The 16,974-nt window shown below is 63.2% G+C and overlaps 2 protein-coding genes across 2 annotated transcripts in view; both read left to right on the forward strand.

Moving 5' to 3' along the window:
• Window positions 1-16,974, forward strand: part of LOC135977035 (uncharacterized) — a 348,641-nt gene that overhangs the window by 120,494 nt on the left and 211,173 nt on the right. The window lies entirely within an intron of this gene.
• ICAM5 (intercellular adhesion molecule 5) lies at window positions 264-13,430 on the forward strand. The gene is made up of 10 exons (XM_065575639.1): window positions 264-520; window positions 1,251-1,523; window positions 2,210-2,527; window positions 4,395-4,676; window positions 5,444-5,719; window positions 6,855-7,097; window positions 7,773-8,015; window positions 9,240-9,473; window positions 11,681-11,944; window positions 12,421-13,430. Exons 1-10 carry the CDS (start codon window positions 472-474, stop codon window positions 12,618-12,620), a joined length of 2,382 nt encoding a protein of 793 aa, XP_065431711.1. The 5' UTR covers window positions 264-471; the 3' UTR covers window positions 12,621-13,430.

A 16,974-nucleotide genomic window follows, 5' to 3' on the forward strand; every position in this document is an offset into this window, starting at 1 on the left:
GGGGTCTGGGGGGCGCCCGGCCCGACGGGGCCCCGATCTCGGTCGGGGTCTGGGGGGCGCCCGGCCCGACGGGGCCCCGATCTCGGCCGGGGTCTGGGGGGCGCCCGGCCCGACGGGGCCCCGATCTGGGCCGGGGTCTGGGCGGCGCCAGGCCCGACGGGGCCCCGATCTCGGCCGGGGTCTGGGCGGCGCCCGGCCCGACGGGGGCTCGGTTCCCCTTGGCGCACGGGGCCCTGACCCCCGAGGTGCCCAGCTCTCAGCAGGGGCGTGCCGTGGCCCGAGTTGCTGCAGGAAGTGGAGGAAACCCGGGCTCGGGCGCCGGCCAGTCCCCGGGAGCTCAGGGGCGGGCGCCCGGGCTCCAGCGCCGCGCCCCCTCCTCCGCCTGGATAGCAAGTCCCAGCGCCGCCAATCCCGAGCCCTGCGCCCCGCGCTCCCCCGCGCAGCGCAGCGCAGCGCAGCGCGTCCTCAGCCATGCGGCTCCGGCAGCTCGGGGCCCTGCTGCTGCTCCTGGCGCTCCCAGGTACGTACCCGCGGATCGGGGCCCGGCGTGAAGCCAGCGTCGGGACCGGCCCACGTGCGGGGCTCCCCCCGCCCCGTCCCGTCCGTGCCCGGCCTGCGGGGGGCGGGGGGACCCCGAGAGGGAGCCAGTCCGGCCGCCGGGGGGGCTGGGGGGCTGGTTTGGCGTGTGGCTTGTTAAAAAAAGGTTCCTCCCGATAGGCTGCATGGGAGGTGGTGGGCACCAGTGGTTAGAGGGGGCGGGGGCTGGGAGCCAGGACTCCTGGGTTCTCTCCCCAGCTCTGGAAGGGGAGTGGGGGGCTGGGAGCCAGGACTCCTGGGTTCTCTCCCCAGCGCTGGGAGGGGGGTGGGGTCTAGTGGTTGGGGGGAGGGGGGACTCCTGGGTTGTAGCCCCAGCTCTGGGAGGCGGGTGGGGGCTAGTGATGAGGGTCACTGGGAGTCAGGACTGTGAGCTGCCCTAGAACTTCAGGCAAGTCCCTTCACTGCTGCGTGCCTCAGTTTCTCTGCTGGTGAAATGGGAACAATAATGTTTGCAAAGTGCTTTGGGATCGTCGGGTGGAGGGCGTTGGACATCCACAGCATCGGTACTGTGATGGGGCTGAGCCGCCGCCCTGGGCATGGATTCGAAACGCCGGGAGAGGCTGCCATGACCCCGGTGTCCTCCAGCACTCGGGAGGCCCCCACCCCCACCCCCACCCTGAGGCTCTGCACCACGGGCGCGTTTCCCATTTCAGGGGCTGCAGAACCATCCTTTAATGTGAGCGTTTGGCTGGAAGATGCCGTGGTGGAGCACGGAGGCTCCATCTGGTTAAACTGCAGCCACACGTGCCGGGATCCTGGTGCCTCGGGCGGCCTGGAGACCTCGCTCACCAAAGCCGAACGTAAGAAGGGGTCCAGATGGATGGCCCAAGAGCTGGTCAATATCCGGGAGTGGGTGTCGGTCGTTCAGTGCTACATCTACTGCTATGGAAACATAACACTTGCAAATGCCAATATCACCACTTACCGTAAGTGACTCAGGGAAGGAGGGTGCTGGGCGGGGGGGCGGGTTACGGGGGCTGCGTGGGGTTGACCGAGTCCTGGGGGGGGGAAATCCCAGATTCTTTCCTGGGGAGGCAGGAGATGAGCCATCAGATTAGAGACCCACCTGGAGCAGACGGGATCCTTGTGTAGTTCTGGGGAAAGAAGCTGCATCAGCTTCCCCAGAGACTCCGGACTCCGTTTAGCCTCATAGAAGCACAAACTTCCCCTGAGTTCACAAGCACCGTCCCTACCCAGGGGCTTGCCCTGCACGGCTGGGACCCCACCCCCCAGGGCGAAAGGGGGGTTGGTCTCAGAGGCGCATGCTGCCCTCAGACTCTCTGTAGAGGTTGTCGGTGCATCGTGCCCGGCATGAGGATGTTGTTTTGCGACGTGGGGACCTGTTCTATTGGGAACCCACATGGTCCCACCTTTCCCCTGCTACTGGAGTGACCTATGGGGCCGGCCAGCCAGCAGAAAGGTCCTATGTCCGTCAGCTGGCGTGGGGGTGTGATCAGGGCAGGGAGCTGCAGCCACCTGCCGGTGCCGTCTCTGGAACAGTGCAGACGATGTGGTGGGACAGGCTGCAGGATTCGGCCACGCCCTGGCGGATCCCACCGCAGACACCATGTTGGATTCCTGAAAGGCTGCCTGTGTCTTTGTGTTACACCAGAGGTGCCGGAGCGGGTGGTGCTGGAGCCGCTCCCCGAGATGGAGCTGGGCCAGGCCTATAACCTGAAGTGCCGGGTTCTGAACGTGGCTCCCGTCACACACCTCACCGTGACCCTCCGCCAGGGGAGACGGACCCTGCACACGGAGACCTTCCAGAACCGCACCGGGACCGGACCCGACAACGTCACAGTGACCCATGAGATCACCCCTCAGCGACAGGACCACGGGCAGGAGATCACCTGCCACGCTGCCCTGGACCTGACACCGCACGGGCAGCTTTTGCAATTCTCCTCCCCTGCGGTGGAGCTCAGGGTTTTTGGTGAGTGCTGATTCACTAGCCCCAGCCTCTCGGACCGGCCCTTCCGCGGGCGCCCGGTGCCGACGCTCTGATCGGGAATGGGGCCCAAACCTCAGGGAAACAAGAACCAGACCCTTGGCTCGCCTGCCTCTCGTCCGAGCCGCCCGCTCACGCTCCGACAGCTGCCAGGTCTGCGGGAATTATAATCCCGTTAGCGGGAGTCTATTAATAACTCTGTGACGAATCCCCAGCCAGCTCCCTGCCTTTGTCTCTGAGCTCCGGGCTCTGGTGGAGCTGCGGTGGCTGCTTGACTCACTGCGTTTCTCCCGCTGCCGGGGCGAGCGAGCGAGCGAGCGATCTCTGAGCTCACCTGGGCGTTTTCAATCTGCTGCAAACCCTCTTCTCAGTGGGAGAGAGGAAACACCAGCGCTAGCCCGTGGGCAGGACAAGGCATTCAGGGGTGTCATTAACCACCCTCTGCCCTGCTCAGCGGTGCAGTGCTGACAAGAACGGCCGCGCTGGGTCAGAGCAATGGTCCATCCAGGCCAGTGCCAGGGGGCTTCAGAGGGAATTAACAGATCAGGCAATTATCGAGTATCCCTCCCCTGTCGTCCAGTCCCAGCTTCTGGTAGCTGGAGGTTTAGGGACCCCCAGAGCATGGGGCTGTGTCCCTGCCCACCCTGGCTAACAGCCACTGGTGGACCCATCCCCCAGGAACTTACCTAATTTTGTTTTAAACCCAGTTATTCTTTTGGCCTTCACAACATCCCCTGGCAGTGAGTTCCACAGGTTGTCTGTGCATTGTGTGAAGTGGAACTTCCCTCTGTTCATTTTTAAACCTGCTGCCTAGTAATGTCATTGAGTGGCCCCCGGCTTGTGTGTTACGTGACAGGCTGGGAGCTCTCGAGACAGCCATCTTTAGAGGAGGGATCAGGTTTTCTCAATGGGACGATGTTGAGATTGGAAGTTCTCAGGCCCGGATCCCGATCCCACTGCAGATCTAAGGGCAGATCCTCAGCTGTTCTGTGACTGTCAGGCCCCTGGGTGGCCTCCCAAGTTGGGCACCCAGAATCACTAGTGGTGTTTGAAAAGCTTGGCCTTAATGTGTGAAAGTGAGACATGGGGGGCGGGGGGGGGGGGCTGGGAGCCAGGACTCCTGGGTTCTATCCCTGGCTCTGGGAGGACACTGGGGTCTAGTGGGTTGGGTTGGGGAGCTGGGAGCCAGGTCTCCTGGGTTCTGTCCCTGGCTCTGGGAGGACACTGGAGTCGAGGGGGTTGGGGGGGCGCGGGCTGGGAGTCAGGACTCCTGGGTTCTCTCTAGGAGGTGAGTGGAGGCCAGTGGTTAAAGCAGGGCAGGAACTGGGTATCAGGACTCCTGGGTTCATTTCCCGGCTCTGCAACTCGCTGACTGTGTGACCTGGGGTAGGCCATTTCCCCTCTCTGCACCTCCCATTTCTGCGCCCGCTTCCTGGGGCAGGGCGAGGTGAGAATGGCGGAAGATTTGTAAAACACAGTCAGGCCCCGTGTCATTGTGTCCGGATCCGGACCTGGAGCCTGGGAGGATGTGAGACGCTCTCACCACAGACATGGGCTGCGTTACAACTGGGCGTATCACAGTAGTGACCCCGACCAAGATGGGGGGCCCCCACGGGGGCGGGCGCTGCCCGGACCTGGAGAGCCCTTACCCCAAGGATATCGCAGTCCAACTAGACAGAGGGTGGGAGGGGAAACAGAGGCAGAGAAAAGGGAAGGATTTGCCCAAGGCCGACGGCCAAGCCGGGAATAGAACCCAGGTGTCCTGAGTCCCACGCTGCTGTTCTGTGTACTCGGCCACATGCCGCTGAATGTTTCCCTCATGCCCCGCGGTGGCTTTTCTCACCCGCTGCAGATCTCCCGGAGGAGCCCCGGCTCCAAACCTCCCTCTATATCGAGGTGGGCACCAAGGCGCTCGCCCGCTGTGGGGTGGCCGGGGTCTTCCCCGCCGCGGGAGAGGCCCGGTTCAACCTGTCCTTTGGGGGAGAGAGCCTGAACTTCACCGTCACCACGTCGGGCGACATGGCCACCGCCCAGGGCGAGGTTCGGTCCCCGTCCCCGGGATGGCACCAGCTGAACTGCACCGTGTCCGTGGGGCCCGTGTCCAGATCCGCAGGGCAGAGCGTTCTCCTTTACAGTGAGTGTCTGGATTATTCCCCTGGGGTGTGGGCAGTGCTGGCGCCGATCCTGCAGAGACCTGCCTGCTGGGTGACCCTGGCCCTCCTCTGCCCCCTCTCCGCCGAACAGCCCCGTGTCCAGTTCCAAGGACGGAGCACAGCTGAGCTGAGCCAAGCCAGGGGTCTGTTCTGGAGAGGGGAGAGCCGCTCTCCCTGTCCGCCATGCGCGGGACTTTCCCTGGGCATGTTCCCTGGTTAATAATAACGGCACTGATTGCCAATTGATCCTGGGGGCAGCAGGGCTCTTGTCCCAGAACCAGCGGGTTCAGTCCCTTGTAGGGACCCCACGGTGCCTGGCACACGCGCTCACACTGAGGGCAGAGCCAAGCCTGGGTGATTTTTATTCGACCCAATGATAATGCCCGAAAAGCTCCAACCCACGCAACCAGCTGGGGATTGCCCTGCCCTGGGGGTTGTGCTGCCCCCATTCCTGGGGTACCTGGTGGCGAGAGACGAAGGCCCAGCCCTGCCTCTGGCACGCCGAATGAGTCCGATGGGCCCGGTCCCAGCTCCCCCGCTCCAACCTGCTAGACCCTATGCTCTCTCCGGGCGCTGGCGAGAGAACCCAGGAGTCCGGGTTTCCAGCCCCTGCTCACACCACACCAGCCTGGCGCTATAACCCAGGGCTCCCCAGACGTGGAAATTGGGTTTCTTTGCAGCGGTGATGTCAGTCACATGTTAAAAATCACCCTGATCGTTTCACAGCAGCTCTGCCTGTCCCCTGCAGGTTTCCCTCAGCCCGTCCTGGAGATCGACCAGCCACAGGCCCTCGTGAACAGGAACGTGAGCATCACGTGCCTTTCCCCTGCCTCCCAGCCCCCCGGCATGACGCTACAGCTCAGAGACGCCGAGCGAACCCTGGCGTCCGGGCACCCGCCCCGCCTGCAGCTCACGCTGACGACCCGCAAGAGAGACAACGGGAGGCAATTCACGTGTGAAGGGAACCTCATGCTGGGCAACCATTCCCTCGTAAAGAACACGTCCGCCCAGCTCGTCGTCCTCTGTGAGTCGGGAGCGGGGCCCAGACCCTGTCTGTTCCTGCCCCTGCACGTCCCACAGTGACTGACCCCAGGGCCTGAGACGGCAGCACTGGAACATCTCCAAGCCTTCAGTGCCTTTCTCCTCGGTTCTCTGCCCAGTTCTAGGAGAGGATTGGGGCCTGGTGGGTTAGAGGAAGGGGGTTGGGAGCCAGAATTCCTAGCCTATGTTCCCAGCTCTGCTCCAGACACTGGGTGGCCTTGGGCACGTCTTTTCCTCTTTCTGTGCCTCGGTTTCCCTGTGTTGACTGCAATCACTGAGGTGGCTTGTGCTTGGCACTAGCCCAGGCCTCCTGCAGAAAGCCCCGGCTGGAAGGTGGGAGCGGTGGCACGAGGACTCGCAGCTGGGCTGATTATTGGCCACAACCCAGGAGCCTGGCAGCGTGCGAGGCCTTTGTCTCTGCGAAGCACTTAAGGATGTGCCAAAGCTTTAGCGTTTGAGCCGGTCCCATGGCCCAGGGCGGGCGCCGAGGTGGGCAGGCGCCGAGGTGGGCGGGCGCTGAGGCAGGTGCCAAGGCGGGCGGGCGCCAAGGTGGGTGGGCGGGCGCCAGGGTGGGCAGGCGCGGGGCGGGTGGGTGCCGAGGCGGGCGGGCTCTGACGTCCGTCCCCGTGTGGCACGGCACTAGAGCCCGTGCATCACTCTCTCAGCACATGCCGGCGGGACTGCCGTGCTCCAGGGCTGGGCTGTGTCGGGGCCGCAGTCCCAGGCCCGGAGCTCCCGCCAGGAGAACTTGTGCCCCTCCAGCCTCCCACTGCCCTGCCGCTGGGGCGCAAACAGGCCAGTGACCCAGGTCACTGATCCTCCTGCCGCCCCGGGAGAGAGCAGAGGGTCCTGGGCAATGACTCGAGTTCTGTCCCTGCACTTTCGGATGAGCCCGAAACGGACGCGGCTCAAGGGGGGGCTGCGAACCCTGGTCTGCAGGGCCAGCGGGAGCCCAGCACCAGCTGTGGTGTGCGAATGAGACGCGGGGCCTTTCCCCTTCAGGGGACGCCGGCCCCGCGGCGAGAGGGAACTGGACAGATCAGGGCGTTCAGACGGAGCGAAGGCATCATGGGCATCTGGGCCTTCCCACACCAGCCTTACTCTTCTCTCTGTTCCAGACGCGCCTACGCTGGATGAGCCCGGCTGCCCAAGTCACCAGACATGGCTCGAGGGGACCCCGCAGCAGCTGGCCTGTGAAGCCGATGGCAACCCGACGCCGGAGGTCTCCTGCAGCAAGGACAGCCCGGTGTACGCTACCGGCGGCGTGCAGAACGTCACGAGAGGCCATGCGGGGCTGTATCGCTGCCGCGCCACCAATGCCCACGGGACGGACGACAGGAACGTGACAATCCACGTTGAATGTGAGGGCCGGGATCGCAGCCTATGGGGACCCCGGGGAGCTGATGGGCCCACAGAGCTGGGCTCCCCAATGTCGGGTGCTGGCGGCTTCCGGTGCTTGGCTAGAAGTGACGCCGTCCCAGCAAACGCAAGCCGGGTCAGACGAAGGGGGAGTGTGTGATTGCCAAGATTCCCGCTGGCTCGGGGGGGCAGGGAATGGGACACGGGGCCTTTCCCCTCCAGGGGTGCTGGCCCCGACCCACCCCAGGCGGGGGACTGGCTGGCTCAGGACGGTGAATGGGACACGGGGCCTTTCCCCCTAGGGGGCCCGTCTCTGATCTGGCCCCAGGTGGAGGGGGACTGAGCGGGGTGTTCAGATGGAGAGGTGGAGTTCTCCTCCTTGACCATCCCCAGACTGATAGCGACTGAAGAGTGTCCCCCTCTGACAGCTTCTCCCTGGGCCCTGAATGAGGTTCGTTTGCTGGGTCTCAGCCCCATTCCTTGCTAACAAGACCCTGCTCCCCAAAGCCCTCGGCCCAGCTGTCCCCCCTCCCCCCGGTGGTAACCTCGTCAGAGGGGCCAAGTTCTGAATGGGCCCCCGAGTCCCAGCTCCCCTCCAGGGCAGGGCCGAGGCGCATGGCAGAGGAACCAGCTCTGCTTTCCCCTTTAAAGACGGGTTCCGGTTCTGTATCTTCCAGATGGGCCTGAAATAGACGATGCCGGCTGTGCCGGGACCCGGACCTGGGTGGAGGGGACGGAGCAAAGCTTGGCCTGCCTGGCGCGGGGGAACCCAGCACCAGCCGTGGTGTGCACGAAGGACGGGGTGCCCTATGACGTGGGGGTGCAGCATCGGGTGGCGAGAGAGCACGCTGGGACCTACCACTGCAACGTCACCAACGCCCGTGGCTCGGTCAGCCGGGACGTGACCGTCCAGGTGGAGTGTAAGTCATCAAACACTGGATCCCTGCAGCTATGTGTGAGAGAGTCACGTGCCTAGACCCCCCTGCCCTTGTCCGAACCCCTGGTCTTGTCCTGCCGTGGGTGGAGCAGTCGGCTGAGTTAAACGACGCCCCTCTGCTGGTCTCACATCGGTTGGTCGATTAGAAGCTCCCGATAAGATCAGGGGCCCCATTGGGCCGGACCCCGGCCCAGATCTGATGGGGATCAGGAGGGAACTGTCCCTCGGAGAAGGTTCGCCCTTTGCTGCCTCCTGCAGGGTGTCTTGCACCTGCCTTTCAAGCAGCTGGGGCGGGGCCCGTTGGAGACGGGAGACCGGGTTAGATGGGCCCCTGGGATGAGCCACTCTGGCAGCGCCTCTGTTCGGGTGAGCGATGAATCAGCCATGCTAGGAAGGGAAAAGGACAAGCGCGCTGAACTCGTTAGGAAAGAGACAGTGACCTTGGCCTCAGCGCTTGGCTCGCGGGACTGAGCAGCGGCGGAAGCCGCCGGCCAGGAGGACATATAAATACAACGCGCGACGACAAATCCCGCCTCAGCTGCAGAGGTTAATCAGACGGCTCAGGAATGAACAGTCTGGCGATGCGCTGAACCCCAGGGGCTGCAGACGCCCTCGGGAAGTAGGGTCTGAGTGTGAGATGCTGCACGCAGGCACGTACCACCGGACGGCCCGGAAACCGGCCGGTCACGCTTGCCATAGGTTCTCGCACACCCGGTGACGTCTGCACTCCTGATTAAATCATCCGTCCCAGTCCAGCTGGGGGGTCGGAAGTTTCTCTCCGTGACTCCAGGCACCGAACCTGGCCTGGTGCCGGTTCCTAACGTCCCCCTCCAATGTGAGCTTACAGCCTGGCGAAGAACTGCCCTCGCAGGCCAGGCTGGTCCCTGCATCGACCCCCATCCCTGGGCCAGGCCCACCGCTGCCACCAACCTCCACCCAGGGCTGGACTGGTCTCTGCGTTGGCACCTCCCCGGCCGGTCTCTGTGTTACTTGTACCTGGGCCCTGCCCGTGGGCTCCGGGACGGTTTGTGAGGAGTTTCTCTTTGCGCTCTCCACTCCCCGGTTACCCTGCTCCTGCCTGGACTAGGAGCTGGCGGTAAGAAAGGTGACCCAGCATGAGTGCTCGGCCAGGGTTCATCTAGCAGAAGATGGAGCCACGAGGCTTCTTCGTGGTATGAATAGTGGGCCCTTGTTCTCTACCTTCCAGACAAGCCCACCATGGACGAGTCCAGCTGCCCCAGTACCCAGGCGTGGCTGGAGGGGACCCTGCACACCCTGGCCTGTGAGGCGGACGGGATCCACGTCCCATGCACCAAGGAGGGAGCAGCCGACGAGTTTGGCGGCGAGCGGAACGTGAGCAGGAATGACTCCGGCACCTACCAGTGCACGGCCAGGAACCGCCACGGGTCGGCGACGAGGGTGGTCACCGTGCGGGTGGAATGTGAGTCTCGATTGCGCACCAGCATTGCACTAGCCTGGCTCGCCCTACGTGTGACCCACAGGTCTGTGCTGGCGGCAGTGGGGTGGGAACGGCTCCCTGAGAATCCCCCTCCCAGACGGGGGCCGAACTGGCATAAAGGCCCTGCTCCCAGCCCCGGCATATGGCATTGGGGCAGGTCTCGGGCCTGTGCTCTGCAGGAGGTCAGACTAGGTGATCCCGTGGCCTTGGAATCTGTGATTTGTCACTGCGGCCGTACGGTCTCTGCTGCTCCCCAGGGGCCACAGGGTGCAGAGTCTGATTCCCCCTGTGGGCTGGGCGAGAGCCCTGCCTGACCCCAGAAGACAGGCAGCACAAATGGTCCTGTTGCTATTGCCACACTATTCCGGCAGAGCCTACGGGCCCCAGCCATGGAGCAGGACCCCCCCCACCCCGTGTGCTGGGAGCTGTACATTATTTGTTAGGTGAATTACGGTAGTGCCCCAGCCCATTGGGCTAGGCTCTGCAAGTTATTTATTAGGTGAATTACGGTAGTGCCCAGGTGCTCCAGTCTTGGCTCAGGGCCCCCCCCAGCGCTAGGTGCTGTACATTATTTGTTAGATGAATTACAGCAGTGCCCAGAGCCCCACAGCGCTAGGGGCTGCACAGACACAGAACGGAGTAACAGCCCCTGCCCCAGCGAGCTCACAGTCTCAGTCAGTCCCTGCTAGAAGCGCAGGAACGGAGCAGCTGGGACCCCGGCCCTGCGTGTGTAAAGTGCAGCTGATCTGATTTTGTGCTGGTCCAAGCGCAGCTGGGGGAAGCTGACACTGGACATTCCTAAACGAGCCCAGCCCCCGCGCCTGCCCTGTGTTACTGATTGCACCGGAAATGACTGACCGTGAAAGAACATTCAGTCCTATGTACTTGCCACTGTTGGCTCCGTTTACTGGCCCCCTCGTCTGCTCTTCACCTGATTTCCCTGCACCGGGCCTGGCTCGTGAACGTTAGCCGGGGGGTCCCCGGGGTGTCGTGCCGCTGAGTGCCTGGCTGCAAAGTGCTGCCCGGGGCGAGGCAGGAGGGCGAGCGCCGCCAGCCCGGGACCCTCCCAAGACGGCGCGATCACGGCCGATTCCCCTCCCGCTCGCCCGGCGTCCGTCACACGAGCTCCGCCCGGAAATGCTCAAACCCAGTGCAGCCAGAGGGAGACCCGAACGGGCCGGGGAGACGCGAGCTGGGGTCTGCGACGGAGGAGCTAGGGGGGCCCTGGCGCTGTGCAAATAGCCACGGAGCTTGAAGCTGCAGCTCGGGCCGGAGCCTGCTCCCCACCGCAGCTGTCAGAGCCCCAGCCGGAGCCGCAGCGTCTACACAGCCGTTTCTGGGGCCGTAGCGTGAGCCCGTCCCTGGCACTGGGCGCTGCACGCGCCTGCCGTAAGAGACGATTTCAGCTGCCAGCCTCTGGTGCGTGTTCTGCCTCCCTCCGCGAGGTTCCGGGGCCCGTTCGCCGGGATTTCTGCCCGGGATGGCGCCTTGCACGCCGGGACCAGCTCCCCTCACAGGGTTCTGTCTGACAGCGAAGCACGTGACGCTCCTTGCTACCAGCCAGGTGTCTTCTCCCACCTCGAACCTGTGCGGCTCTGGCCTGCGCTGGCTCCGCTCTTCCCACTTCCCTTACGAAGCCAGAACGAGCCGCAGCGTTCCCGTCTCGGTCTCACCGGGGTAAAATCGCCTCCCGTTAGCCCCGACTGTCGCAGCATCGCTCCGGGCGCTCATGGACAGCTGCTCAGCCAGCATTAGCCCCATTTTAGGGCTGGGGAAATTGAGGCCCAGAGCAATGGGGTGACAGGCCCAAGGTCACGCAGGGTGTCTGTGGCAGAGCCAGGATTTGACCCCAGGGGTCTGCCCTGCTGCTGAACACAGGGGGTCTTTACCAGAGCTCAGAGGAGAACGCTCCTGCTCACAGATGGAGAAATCGCAGTGGAGTGGGGGGTCCAGGGCTGGCTGAGCAAAGGGAGTAGTGAGGGAGGTAGGATGGTGCAGTGGTTAGTGCACTACCCTGGGACTTGGGAGGCCTCAGTGCCATCCTTGCACGGCCTAGGGCCTCTCTCGGTGCCCCCCTGTAGAATGGGGGCGCTGCTTCCCCGCTGCACGGGACGGTGGGCGGAAAATGGGGGGGCCGCAGAGGGACCCGGGGCTGCATGGCTGCTAAGTGTATGACCTTTTCTCTCCAGACAGGCCCGTTGTCTTGCTCCTGGCCATCAGCCCTTCCGCCACCGTCCCACGCGGCGCCAGCTTCAACATCAGCTGCCGCGCCGAGGGCTCCCCGGCACCCGCCTACCGCTGGACCGTGCCCCCCGCCCCCAACGTCCACTGCTCGGCCGATAACAGCACCGTGAGCGTGGCCAGCGCTGACCGGCACAACCGCGGCGTTTACGTCTGCAGAGTCTCCAACGCCCACGGGCAGCACCTGGGCCAGGTCCAAATCCAGGTGACAGGTACGGAGCAGAGGGCGAGGAAGCCAGGGAAGGGCAAAGTGTGTGTGTGGGGGGGGGGGGACAGACCCCCTGTGGGGTTCCTGGGCGTTCTGCAGCAGCCCTGGGGGGCCGAGGTCCCTGCCGCGCGGCGGGCAAGGAGGCAGGACTCGAGCCCAGCCTGACTCAGCGGCACCACACACCTGGGGCGTCTCCGCTCGCTTCGTAACAGAGAAGCTGCCTGGCGGCGGGGGGGCTGGGGCTCTGTGCTGGGATCCAGCCGACCTGCCGTCTAGTCCCAGCTCCACTCCTGGGATGCTGAGCAACCCTGGCAAGCTACAGCCCTGCTCTGTGACTCTGTTTCCCTTCCCCACCTCTGCCCGGCTGTGTGATCCTGGGCGTGTCCCTTCCCCTCTCGCTGCCTCTGTCTAGCCTGGAAGCTCTTTGGGGCAGGGACTGTCTCTCCTCCTGGAGCCTCACCCGCGTGTCCCTCCCGCCAGATCACAGATTCATCGTCGCCGCCCTGATCGCGGGGGCGGCCGTGCTGCTGCTGGGTGGGACGGCCGGGCTCATCTATTACCTCAAATCCACCGCCTGCAAGAAGGGCGAGTACAACGTGCAGGACGCCGAGAGCTCCTCGAAGGCCGCCTGCCTCGGCCGCGACGGTGCCGTCTACGGGATACAGCTCACCCAGACCTGAGCCGGCCGGCGGCCGGAGCCACCCACACAGGGGCTGCTGGAGGGGAACCCGGCGGTGCGTCCCTGGGGCTGGGGCGCCTGGTTTGGTTGGTTGGTCGTTGTTGCCTCCTCCGGCCACTTTAGAAGCTCCAGCCGAGCTGTGTTCTTGGTCCAGACCCGGCCTGTCTCCGTCCAGGCACGTCCGCATGCAGCCTCTGCCCTCGGATCTGCTCCACCCTTTTTCCCTTCCCCGGCCCTGCCCCGTGGCCCTGGTGGAACTTCCGGCTTGTCGCCGATCCAGACAGCTGGTGTCTTGCCTTAAATATCCGTTCTCCGGCTTGGGGAAATGGGTCATGAGCTGGCCCCAACCAGGCCATGACTGTACTGGAGCGTGCGGGGGGGAGGGACGGGGTTGCCTAACCGAGCGCCTGGGTGGACTGGCACGGGCAGGGGAGAACGGGTACGGGACCCGCTGGGATCCGAACGTCTAGGTTCCAGATTCCAACCCGGGGGGAGGCAGGGGCCACCAAACACAGTCAGGGGCCTGTAGGGAAACGAATGTGCTGGGTCTCCGTCCCCGTGCTAGCAGGAATGGGCCAGTCTGTCCTCAGATATAAGAACAGAAGAACGGCCAGCCTGGGTCAGACCAAAGGTCCATCTAGCCCAGTGTCCTGTCCTCTGACAGTGGCCAGTGCCAGGTGCCCCAGAGGGAATGAACAGAACAGGGAATCTTCCAGTGACCCATCCCCTGTCGCCCATTCCCAGCTTCTCGCAAACAGAGGCTAGGGACACCATCCCTGCCCAGCCTGGCTAATAGCCATTGATGGACCTGTCCTCCATGAATGTATCTAGCTCTTTTTTGAACACACGGAACAGCTGGGGGCCGGCGTGGGTCACGTGTCCTGCTAGGAACAGCGCCGAGACCCAGCAAACTCGTTTCATCACAGGCCACCAAGTTTATGGTCTGAGCGCCCCGTGACCCCTGTCAGTCAGCGTTTAGGTGCGGCTCCCGCTCCTGCTCCGGGGTAACGACAGCCGCAGCCTGTTAAACTTCCCTTCCTGCCTCAGAGACAGCCAGGGATCCCCCCCCCACGTCTGCCCCCAGCTCGCAGGGGGCAGTGAATTCCTGCACTTTGCTGGCTTGCTGTTTCTGGGCCCTCGGATGGTGCAAATCCGCATCGCTCTGACTGTCGCGGGAGTCGCGTTCGCAGTGTGGTGCTGGCGGCCTGGGCCCGTCGAGCTGTTCTTTAGAGACAATGTAACACCACAGCGTGTTTTGTGTGATTGTTGTGGGGCAGAATTAAAACAGCAGCCCCCCCCCCTCCTTCCCGCGCCCACATCCCCCACTTCCAAGGGCAGAACGCCACAGGAAACTTGCAGAGGCCAGGAAAAAAACCTCCATCTGCCGGCTTTGCGCAGGCTTGTTCCAGAACAGGCGCTGTGGATGTCTCTCTCCCGGCAGTCTTAATTACCAAGCACAGACTTTGTTCTCTAGCAACTGACGAATTTAGCACATCGGTGACAGCCTCATGGCTGAGCTGCGGGGAAAAACAGCTCCTCCGTGGCACACGCCTGGCAAGCAATACACGAAGCAGGTGGGAAAGGCAGCTTGCAGGGTAGCGTGCTGCAGGATGACACGCTGCCGGCCTCGGGGGCTGTAGGACTTCATGTTACTACACGCTCAGCGAAGATGTGTGATAGCCAATCGGCTAGGTACTGGGACCTGCCGAGCGAGGGCCAGACCCGCCGCTGGCGCCAGCGAATGGGTTATGGTGGGATCCCCAGTCGTGGCCCAAGGCCCGATTGTGCAAGGCGCTGTACGTTATGTATTATGATCCCACCGCTCCTGGGCCAGGCCACCCTGCACTAAGCTCTGTACAGACACGGACCTGCTGCGTTAAATCATGGAGCCACGCTGCTTTACGCCAGCGGACGATCTGGCCCGTAAACGTAACCAGCCTGTCAAACGCTTGTGATTCTCTTTCACTTTCCAGGCAGGTTTTGAGACCCCCGGGGCTCCGTTTTCATCCTGTTGCGTGAGCAGAAAGTTTGAGGTTCTTTGGTTTATGTTTTGGACTGGGCAGAGCAGCTCAGAGGGGGGGCGGGGGGCATCTAGCCTGTCCTGGCTCATCCCAACCGGGGCGTGGGATTCCCCGGAGGGGGTCAGTGATGGGCTGTTCTGCTACCGGGGTCGATGCTGGGTCCTGCTTTGGAAGTGGAAGATTTAGGGACAGGTTCAACCCAAGCGTCTCTGCTGAGGATGTTCCCGCTAGACCATTCAGCAGGGCCGGCCCCAGCCAAGCCTGGCTTTAGGGCTGCAGCCAGCCAGGCTGGTCTCTGCCAGTGGGGCTGCTGGGCTAAGGATCCTACCAGCGTAGGGCTGACCTGAGCCGGAGCGAACCCACCGCGTTCGCCAGGAGCCGTTCCAGGGAGATTTCCAGCAGCAGACCTGGCTCCGGTTCAAACCCCCTTTGCGCCGGCCATGCGCTCGCAGCAGCGAGGGGAAGGAGCCTGCAGGTAGCTTGAAGCCCCCTTGGCACTCCCTGTTTTCCACCCGCCCCTGGGTGTAAGTGACGCTCTGCTTCCCACGCCCACCGGGCCCGCCGAGAATCCCTGTGGAGCCCTTGCGGCTACGGCCAGACGCTCCGTCTGTCCCCGGGCTTGAGCCCTTCTGCCATCTCTGCACCTGCCGGCCCCCCTGCCCCACGGGGATTTCTAAAGGGCTGCTTCCACCCACCGTGAGGCCCCTTTCTGCGGTGACCTGAGCATCCCAGAGACTCAGGCTGTGAGTCATCTGAGCTTCCCCTCCCCCCCGGTGGTATTCTGTAGAGGGTTGACACAGGCTTAAAGTTCCCCGTTCAACCGCAAGCTACAAGCGGAATGTACTAATGAAGGCCTTCGTTTGGGGCAGGTTTCGCTAACGAGTGTGGGCCCTTCTCTGATCGCAGCTGAACCAGTTGCAAACTTTTCCAGGGGCTCATTGCATTGGTGAAGCTCGGCTGGGTAAAAGGGCTATTTTCCAGTCGAGTTTCTCACGGCGTTTGTACGTTCTCTCTCGCTCCCCCCCAGCCTGGGCTTGAGGAACGGGCCTGCGTCATTGCGAGCTGCACTATAATTAATGTTCGGGGTGGGCGGGCGGGCGGGGGCCCACGATGCACTAGGTAATGAACGAGCTCTCAGCAGTGCTGGCCTCGCAGCTTGGGAAGGGTTTTAAAACATGCTTCCCCGAGGAATAAGAAAGGACAAGTCGGTAAAGTTGGGTTTAAAAACAGCTGTGATAATAGTTCCACAATGCCACCCCCCCACCCCCTGCTGGGCCCGAGTGCTCCCAGGCCACAGAAATGACTCATTCTGCACGCCTACAATGTGTAGCAAAAGCCACAACGAACTCCCCTTCGCACCGCTCCACGGTGGCTGGTGTACCTGGGGGCTGGCTAGGCTGTGCTACAATGTGAGCAGGTCATTAATCTGTTACAGAAGGTTGCAGCGTGTTTAATTGCATTTACTAAAACGGCCCAGAAACGACAGGCAAACAGGCGCTCAGTGGGTGTCACAACAGTCGTGCGAGAGTGACAGTGAGCGATGGTCTTGCTGTTTGAGCGGTTGGATGTGGACTAGCCCTGGTCTTCACTAGACTCCTACGCGCATGTGACCTGGGTTTGGCGCCAGCACTGGCCCAGTGCTCTCTCTGGGGGGAGTTTCCGAGCCAGTTCTCTAGCAGATTGAACATTCGCCTCTTCCCCCCGGCCCAGCGTTTTACTGCCGAGAGCACGGGCAGCCGGTCGTCCTGCCTCACCAGAATCGGCAGCTGGGTAACGGGTGAAATGTTGGAGCATGAGCCTTTCCCAGGCTGGAGCGGCACAGCAGTGCTGCCGGAAACCCAGCGTGTAGCCACAGCCTATGCCAACGAAAGGAACATCACCTCCCCGCGCACGGGGAGCTAGGCCGCGGGAAGCCTTCGTCCGCCCCGGAGTGCTGTCTACACCAAGGGGCAGGTTGGCAGAACTACATGTTTTATTTCACACCCCAACCGCCGTAGCTCTGGGGGCACAGCTCTGGCTGCAGCATTGTGCCATAGCAGGGATGTTTCCTGCCTCCCTGGAGAGGGGGTTTCCAGCGCTGTAGTTATTCCACCTTGCCGAGGGGCCGGAGCTGGGATGAGGGAACGGTTCTTCCGTCACCCCAGCTGCAGGTTGGTCACAAAACGCAACATTTTTCACAGCCCTGGGCCGTGCAGCGAGGTAGAGGTCAGCGCCTGAGGGCTCGGCTACACCCAGCCACTGCGGCGATTTAACCGTATCTGTCTCGTTAAAGCAGCACGCACTGCCCGTCCGGTGGATGCGGTTACACCCGTGTAAAGGGGTTTATCCCAGGAT

This window comes from Chrysemys picta, chromosome 22, assembly GCF_011386835.1.
Source record: "Chrysemys picta bellii isolate R12L10 chromosome 22, ASM1138683v2, whole genome shotgun sequence".
NCBI lineage: Eukaryota > Metazoa > Chordata > Testudines > Emydidae > Chrysemys > Chrysemys picta.

What these genes read in the sequence shown, in the direction of transcription:
- ICAM5 (XM_065575639.1), top strand. Translation starts at nt 472, where the DNA reads ATGCGGCTCCGGCAGCTCGGGGCCCTGCTGCTGCTCCTGGCGCTCCCA. An exon ending in GCAGAGCGTTCTCCTTTACA is followed by an intron (nt 4,677 to 5,443) that starts GTGAGTGTCTGG and finishes TGTCCCCTGCAG; the next exon opens with GTTTCCCTCAGCCCGTCCTG. An exon ending in GGTCCAAATCCAGGTGACAG is followed by an intron (nt 11,945 to 12,420) that starts GTACGGAGCAGA and finishes CCCTCCCGCCAG; the next exon opens with ATCACAGATTCATCGTCGCC.